Source organism: Daktulosphaira vitifoliae, unplaced genomic scaffold (genome assembly GCF_025091365.1).
Source record: "Daktulosphaira vitifoliae isolate Bord-2020 unplaced genomic scaffold, ASM2509136v1 Scaffold_5, whole genome shotgun sequence".
In the NCBI taxonomy this organism is placed as follows: domain Eukaryota; kingdom Metazoa; phylum Arthropoda; class Insecta; order Hemiptera; family Phylloxeridae; genus Daktulosphaira; species Daktulosphaira vitifoliae.
In genome coordinates this window covers 1,885,812-1,894,278 of record NW_026099576.1, presented here as the reverse complement: position 1 = coordinate 1,894,278, position 8,467 = coordinate 1,885,812, and the positions used below count along the sequence as shown (strand labels likewise).

The 8,467-nt window shown below is 22.8% G+C and overlaps 1 protein-coding gene across 2 annotated transcripts; it reads left to right on the top strand.

Annotated features, from left to right (window-relative positions):
- The first annotated feature begins 1,478 nt into the window (after positions 1-1,478).
- LOC126908353 (zinc finger protein 131-like) lies at positions 1,479-7,987 on the top strand. Of its 2 annotated transcripts, none has more exons than XM_050690349.1 (5): positions 1,479-1,633; positions 1,835-2,064; positions 3,648-3,824; positions 5,599-5,878; positions 6,246-7,987. In XM_050690349.1, exons 2-5 carry the CDS (start codon positions 1,861-1,863, stop codon positions 6,548-6,550), a joined length of 966 nt encoding a protein of 321 aa, XP_050546306.1. In that variant the 5' UTR covers positions 1,479-1,633; positions 1,835-1,860; the 3' UTR covers positions 6,551-7,987. The 2 variants fall into 2 exon arrangements, with proteins under 2 accessions (XP_050546306.1, XP_050546308.1); XM_050690351.1 differs by having other exon boundaries at positions 1,480-1,633; positions 1,858-2,064.
- The last annotated feature ends 480 nt before the right edge of the window (positions 7,988-8,467 follow it).

The following is an 8,467-nucleotide window of genomic DNA, read 5'->3' as shown; positions in this document are numbered from 1 at the left end:
CACCAATTTTTTAAAATTAAACACGATCTAAAGATTTGCATCGAAGCGTTTTTTTTTTATAGTGATTTTAATCACTGTCAGATATCATTATACTTGATCCATCTATGCCACTTCACCACTGTGCCGCGACCCCCCTGTGCTGGGTTTTTTTTTTAATGTATATGTGAGATAAAATTTAAATATAGTAAAAATATATTAAAAGATACGTAATACATATATATATGAGTAATTTTTAAATTTATTTTTCTTAAAGATCTTTTTTTTTCTCAACCGACAAAAAAACTGAATAGGCTAAAGACAAAATGGGTGGACTAATCCAACTGCGGAGCCCGAGGCAGGTCCCCTGCTTGCTCTGGTACTGATTTTATTAATCGGAAAAAAAAAAAGTATTTAAGAAAAAATATACCAAAGGGTGGCACATTTTAATTTACCCCGTGGCGACAACATAGCTTAATACGGCTCTGATAACACCTCGTGGTTTATTAACCACAACTATAATAATTGAAGTTGTAAGTGGTTGTTATGTAAAACATACTGTAGCTCGTGTTTAAATTAAGGAACAATATAAAATATACGCGAGCACTTAAGTTACTCGCGCAATAAAATAAATATTACAGTTAAAATTAATTAGAAAATTTATTTGATTGTTAATAAAGAAAATTGAATTAAACATGGACAAAAATACGAGTGTATCAAAAACCATGTCTACAAAGAAAGGTATTAAAAATAAAATAACATATTTAAACAAAATCAAATAATATGGCTAACATCACAGACGGTATTGTAACACATTCATTAATGTTAATCGGAAATTAATGAAAAACACCAGGAGCGATCTGGACACTCGCTCCTTAACGTTGACTAGAAGAAAGAGGAAACACGTACCTCCACACATAAATAAAATTAAGTTAATTTATAATAAAATAAAATAAAAATAATAAGTAAATTATAGCACATTACATAATTATATTTATAAAAGAAAACGATACCCAGTCTCCGAAGATGGTCTGGGTGCTTTGCGCGAAAAGACCTGGCCGTTCGCCCTTGGCAGCTCTACTTATTGTAAATTAATAACAAGAAATATGTGCACTTTAGCACGGTCAATGACAGAAGGAAGATGAAGAGCCAACACCAATCTATTGTAAATTTTAAGAATAAAATGAAATTTTCAAACTTTTTTTTTTCTAGCTTCAGTACGCGAATTATTTAACCATTTGTAAATTTTATTATTTGCGATAGTAATAATATAGTATAATGTATATATTTGTTTATTCTACTTATCTTTGGTCCAGTATAATATTGTATTTTATTTTATTCGTGAATAATTTTATAACATAATATAGCAATATACATTAATATTATTAAATTATTAATATTATATTGTAATATAATTATCTAATAATAATAAGTATAAATAACAGCTGTTATTTTATCACGTGACGTGTTTTTCTTTAACCTTATCACAAATTCCAAGTGCTCTTGAAAAATCAAATAAAAAAAATTAGTATTGCTCAGCTCTTTATTAAACTGAATGTAATTGTTTTTTTTACATTCAAAATTTATCCTTTCGATCTTCTATGTGGTATTTTGGTTAAATATTCCAAATAAAATTATTAAAAAATACGAACAAAAGGTAAGCCTATAATAAATTCAAAATTTGAACCTATTGTAAAATCTGTCTTAACTTATATAGAATAATAATGAATTTTATTCTTACTGGCTAATATCCAAGATTATTATTTTCCAGTAAATTATCCAAATAAATTAAATAAACTGGAACAAATTTTCAATTTATAAACTTGTATTTTAAAGTAAATAAATTTAAAATTTTTAGTTAAAATATAATTTGAAAATTAGAAAATGACTACAGAAGAGTCACAACAGTTTTGTCTAAGATGGCATAATTACCAAAGTTCATTAATGTCAACTTTACCACAACTTCTTAATCATGATGATTTAACTGATGTTACACTATGTGCAGGTTTGAGGACTCTTAAAGCACATAGAGTTGTTTTATCTGCTTGCAGCGATTATTTTAAACAGCTTTTCAAAGCATTGACTAAAGTAAGATTTATCTTAATATAAAATAATTGTAAATTATATTTAAAGATAACTGAAATAATATAAACTTATAGTTTTTTAGTATCATATATATTATTATATCATTATATATTATAGATACAATGTTTACTTGACTATTTTTTTAAATTAATAAACAACACAATTAAAAAAATGTTTGAACAAAATACCAAATCTGTTTTAGGTTATTAAAAAAGTGTAGTTTCTTAGAATTGTTTTTCTTCTATATAAGCAAAATGTAAATAAATTCAATAGTATTCAAAAAAGCTTTTTAATTTAAAAAAAGTTTAATTATTAAACAAGTAGTATTTTATTAATATTAAAAATAAATAAGTCATTTGGAATTTTTGAAATAACTTAATTAACAAATTAATGACTTATAAAATTATAAAAGTTCAAATTTAACTATGTAATTTATAAATATATAGAAGGTATATAAAATATAAATTGTTATTTAATATTAAATTTTTAATGAACTTGTATAGTTAGGGATCAGCAAAATGAAAAACAGGGTTTACTAGATGGAGTTTAAAATTACTTAAATGTAATTTTATAGTTAGTTGTTTTAATGTCTTTTAAAATCAATAATATACAGGCGATCGGCTAACTATGTCTCACATAATATCTTTTAAAATACAATTGTTATGAACAATTTTTTTTTTAGTCATTATGAATCTTTGATGAAGTGTTTCATAAGAAAATTTTAATTTCTACCACCAACCCTTATGCTTAAAACTTGTATCAACTTCATATTTTTAAAAGGCAATCCTATTTTTTTTTTTATACCATTAGATTTAGTTTAATAAAAAAAAATGTTTTGTAAAAGAAATATTTTATTATATTTAATATTAAGTGCTCCACGACTCTAAAGTTTAGAGTTTATTAAGAAAAAATTATAACAGACTCAAACGTTATAGATTTTAATTCGATAAGCGTTACTAGTTTTATAAATAAACATACCAAGCTTACCTTAGTTATTCTGACTACATGCGTTGACACAGTAAACTGGTAGCTTTTATTGCTACATAAAATAATAATGTGACCGTGTTGGAAAACTACTGAATTTTTTCATCCATTATCGTAAATTTTGAAGTAGCGTATCTTGTTTAAAATTTTTTTTTTGATTTTCAAATTTGAAAATCTGAAGTTGATACAAGTTCTAAGTATAAGGGATGATGATAGAAATTTAATTTTTCTTGTGAAACAGCTTATCAAAGATCCATAATGATTTAAAAAAAAAAATTGTTTATAACACTTGTATTTTTAAAGATATTATTTGAGGCATAGTTAGCCGATCACTCTGTATATATAGACGAAAAAAGCCAAAAAATTTTAAATTAAAATTTTTTTTTGTAATAATAAAAATAAAGTAAAACTATTATTAAAAAAAAATTATTTAATAATCTAATCATTGTTTAGGGTACAAGTAGATTGATTGTGATACCTAATTCTGTATTTGATTTTAAATAAATTAGTATTAATTAAAATAAAAGAAATTGATATAAAGTTGAAGGAACTTAGTTCTTAAATTTAATTTTTTTTTATACCATTAAAAACCAATATTTTAGGAATTAGGCGCAAGTCATCACCCTGTAATTGTTTTGCCTGGTGTTGAATTTACTGATCTCTGTGCTCTAGTCACATTTATGTATAGCGGTGAAGTAAATGTGTATGAACATCAACTAGCTAATATGCTTTCTATGGCTGATATGTTACACATAAAAGGCTTAGCAGAATTTTCAAATGTAAGTTTTAGATTGTTTTTAGTTAATAAATATTGATATTCTAAGTTATACAGAGTGATCAGTTATCATTAACTATCAGTTCAGTTATCATTATATATTACATTATTTATCAGCAATTAATGACTTTTTAAAATCATTTCTTATAATTTATAGGGGTTTTTACTTTTTTTCTAAATGGCAATGTACATATTTAAATAGCTTATAAAATAGCAAATGATCTAATTAAGAAAATGACTGATCGATAACAACTATTTAAGTACTTAAGAAGTAATTCTCATTTTTATACCTAGGTGGTAGGAAAAGATGCCCAGGAAACGACTAATGATAAAAATAGCAGCACTCACTCCTCATCTCCAACCAATCACTATGAAATTTTAATAGCTTCCAAAATACTAATCCAAATTTATGAAAAATTGCTTTTTCAAAATTACTTAAAATGTCAGTTAAAAATTAAAAAATCCTATTGTAAATTATTAAAAATTTTAGAAGATCTTATTATCAAAAAATGGTGAAATTTTCAAGTCATCAGTATAAATACATAGATTTCATGGGTATTTTTATGAAATACCGGTATTTTGCAATTTGAATATTTAGACAATTCATGAATATATTTTCTCCTAAAATTTTTTTTTTTTATTTATATACTAGGTAACTTTGAATACTTCAAGCCAAAAATATTTAAAATAAGTAATTAAATGATTTTAAAGAAAGTATTTAAATACTAATACAGATACTTTTCACATGTGTTCCAAATACTTTGATATCTATTTTTTAAATTGATAATCATTTAAAAAAAGGTGTTGAATCTAAAATGTTGAGAATGTTTAGTTTGTACATCATATGATGACTGGAATTTTCAATCAGTTTAATGAAAATTTATGTCAAAGAACAAAGAAATATAGTTTTAAAATTGCAAAAACTATATATAAATTAAATGAAAAAAAATGAAGTTTCATTGAAATTAATTCTAGTATCATTTTATAGTTTTTATTAAGTATAAAATTGTTACTTATTCAACAATATTTAATTCAAAAATGTACTTTGATAAATCTATACCAAAGCAAGTATTGAAATAACTAAGTTTTTTAAAACATTCAATTAATGATCGTCATAAATTCAATACTGTTATTCTAAATGTAATCTTTAATTTAAAAAGATCTAATAAGTTACTATTACTTTATTTACAAAAAACTAATATCTAATTATTTTATAATGTAAATATTGAAGAAAATTTTTTTTATTTTGCTATTAATGTTAATAATTATTTTTTATTAATATTAAAAAATTGGCATTTGTTACATATCAAACGAAAAATACAATTATAATGATAAGAATAGATAAAAAACAACTATTAGAAATACATGTTATTTATATTATGTCAAAAAATCTTAAATCAGATTATGTAAATCCAATTTTTTCGACATGTAAAATTATATTGCTACATTTTAATAATTTAAGTCTTTTTTTCAAGAGTGGTAACTACTTCCAACCTTGAAAAAAAATTTATTGAGTTGAAAACAAAAATAATTTTGAGTAATATTATGTATTGATTTTTTATTCTTAAAAATATTTTAATAAGTACTTTATTAAAATTTGAATTGTAATGTAAAAAAACGAAAATAAAAATTATATTGGTAGTTTTACTATTTACTATACTTATAAATATTAAATAATATAAAGTTATAATAAGTGTAATAATTCTATATAATTCAGATTTGCTAAAAATAAAACATCAGAGTTAATTATAGAATTCATAATGTAAATTATTTTTAAGGTACCTGGATACACAAGTGGAGCTTTTGAAAAATCATCAAGATGGAAAAGATCGCGTGTTGAAGAGCCCGAGTCATTAAGAGTAACTAAGCCTACATTGAGTGAAACTGAAGCTTTTGCAGATTTGGATGTTGCTCAAGATTTAACTAAACGTGTTTCAGAAAGTGAAAACCAAAATAATGCTGTAAATTTAGTAGCAAACATTGAACATAAGCCGTCCACATCAGAAATTAATGTTTCATATGGTGAAGAAGCTCCTACACCCACTGATTTTATTCAAGGTAAAATTTTCCTTTTTTTCAATTAATTGTTTAAAACTATTTAGTCTTTCTAAGTTTTTTTTTTTTAATTCTGTCTATGTCCACTATAATATATGAACTTACAATAAACGTCTCACCTAAATAAATAAGTAATAGGAGGAATATTTCGTGTCCTTAATAATTTAAAATACATCAAGTTAAAATTTATTGAAGAAAATTCATAAAGACGAAATTAATTTCTGTATTTTATAAGTAAAGCTATTTGTGGATTCTTATTCAATCTTTGTATTATTTTAATATTTATTCAATAAGTTTTATATTTTTTTTATTTTATTCTTTGTTTAACCTGCTAAATAATAATGAAAATTTATTAAATTAAATTTCTTAGGGCCAGTTGTTCAGGGTTCACAATCTGATAATGTAAAATCTCGAACACCTGTTTCAAAACTTTATACAATGTGTTTCATATGTGGTAAACAACTTAGTAACCATTACAATTTGCGCGTTCATATGGAGACTCATCAAAATGCACAATACGCTTGTTCAGTCTGTAGTCATGTTTCTAGATCCAGGGATGCTTTACGTAAACATGTTTCTTATAGACATCCAAGAAACAATAATAATAGCACAACAACTGATAATTCATCTACTGTGGACTCCTTGCCGAGTACTAATAAACTACCATCAACTTGACCCAAAGATTTTAATATCCAATATATAATATTGTTATTGTTTATTTATTGTTGTTACCTTTTTAGATTATTTTTTTCTCTTATACCTAGATATAATCATTAATTGTTGACTTGTTACATTGTGTGAGTGTTTGATTGTTGTTATTTTTTCTTTGTTTTCAAAATGTATAAGTCATTATAGACGTGATAATTTTTATGAAAATAGAAAGCAACTATTCTGCACAGACATTTGTGAGGACATAAAGTTTGATTTGTATATTATGCCCCATTATATTTATGAATTAAATCATTTCGGATAGAATCATAAAATATCTGTAGTCTTTAGCAGAAAGTTTTTATTCATTATTACTTTCTTTGATAGATCTTCATTTATTTATTTTACTTAAGATTTTCAGTTTTTAATATTAAATGAGAAATGATAATTAAAAATTATATCATGTGTTATAAAATAATCATATAATTTATTTTGTTAATTTTTGGCTGTTTTTATTATTATAAATTTAAAAGAATATTTACTTATTTCTAAATGCCTTTATTATTTAATGTTTAATAGATTATTTAATATGTTGTATCGTGTATTAAGTTACCAATATCTTTAATTATACTGTTTTAAATCTTAACCAACTATTGATATAAGTTTTTTATTTGGTGGATAGCACAGTAGGCACATTACAATGTCTCCATAATCATAAATGTTATTAACAGTAAATAAAAAAATTATTTATTTCATTCTGTGATAATTTAATTATAATTTGAAATTCAATAATTTATCATAAATAAATTTCACTGTGATAAAGACCCTTTTAAATCGTATTTTAATTAATTTTTTTAAGTTATGAAATATGTGAAGTGGATGCAAGTTTATTTTCAACTCTTAATAAATTACACTGTAGATTTTTCCAATTAGAAAACTGTGATAGTTCGTTTTCTTTTATTTACTATTCATAAATTCTTTTAAAAATATTATCTCAAGTGCCTTTAACTATCATTTAAACACTAGTCATTCTAAATTAGACTTTATAGTGAGAGTTTAAAGAAAAATAATTTTAAAACCATTTCCAGTAATACAATTTAATAAATGCTTTTCTCTTTAGTTAATTTTGATAAATGTATTGTGTGGTGATGTATGGAGACTAATGAAAATATTTATAGTATTATATTACATTATATATATTTTTTTGTTTTAAAAACAAATAATTTTTAATCATCATGTATACAATAAATATCACTTATATTGTTATTTAATATGTATTTTTTTTATTAATCAGCTGTTAAATCAAGTTGATTTAAAAAAAAAAATTTGGTTATATTTTCATAAAAAAAAAATGGTTTCAAAAAGTATCATTAAAATTATTATTTTTAATTAATTACTTTATATAGTCTACTTTATAGTTGAATTTGGATTATAAGAATAAAATAAAATTGATTAATTAGATCTTAGTTTTATGTTTATTAACTTTAACAAGAGTCACTAAAGCATTGTATTCAGCTAATTAGTTTTTTTAAATATTTTTGGTTTTTATTATAAGATAGTTAAAATAAAACAATAAAATTTTCAAAAATATTTGAATTACTTAATAAAATTAAAACCCAACTTTAAATTTTGATTTTTTTGTTAGAAAAAAGTTAATATATTTTTAAACATATTTGAATTATTCTTCCTTATTAATAAAATGATTGAACTAATTCATATAGTAGTATGTTTTATTTAAAATTTGGGCAATTTTTTATTTAAGTTTTGAAATTGTGCTTTGATTATGTTAATCAAAATTTTCAAGATAACATTTTTTACTTGATAGATCACGATGCTGAATTGTAATTATAATAATACGTATTTGATACAAATTACTTATTTTGTTGAATATAGCATCAAGTATTAAATCAAAGCCTTTGAATAATTTAATAAATTATGTAAAAT

What these genes read in the sequence shown, in the direction of transcription:
- LOC126908353 (XM_050690349.1), top strand. Translation starts at nt 1,861, where the DNA reads ATGACTACAGAAGAGTCACAACAGTTTTGTCTAAGATGGCATAATTAC. An exon ending in TTTTCAAAGCATTGACTAAA is followed by an intron (nt 2,065 to 3,647) that starts GTAAGATTTATC and finishes CCAATATTTTAG; the next exon opens with GAATTAGGCGCAAGTCATCA. An exon ending in GCTTAGCAGAATTTTCAAAT is followed by an intron (nt 3,825 to 5,598) that starts GTAAGTTTTAGA and finishes ATTATTTTTAAG; the next exon opens with GTACCTGGATACACAAGTGG.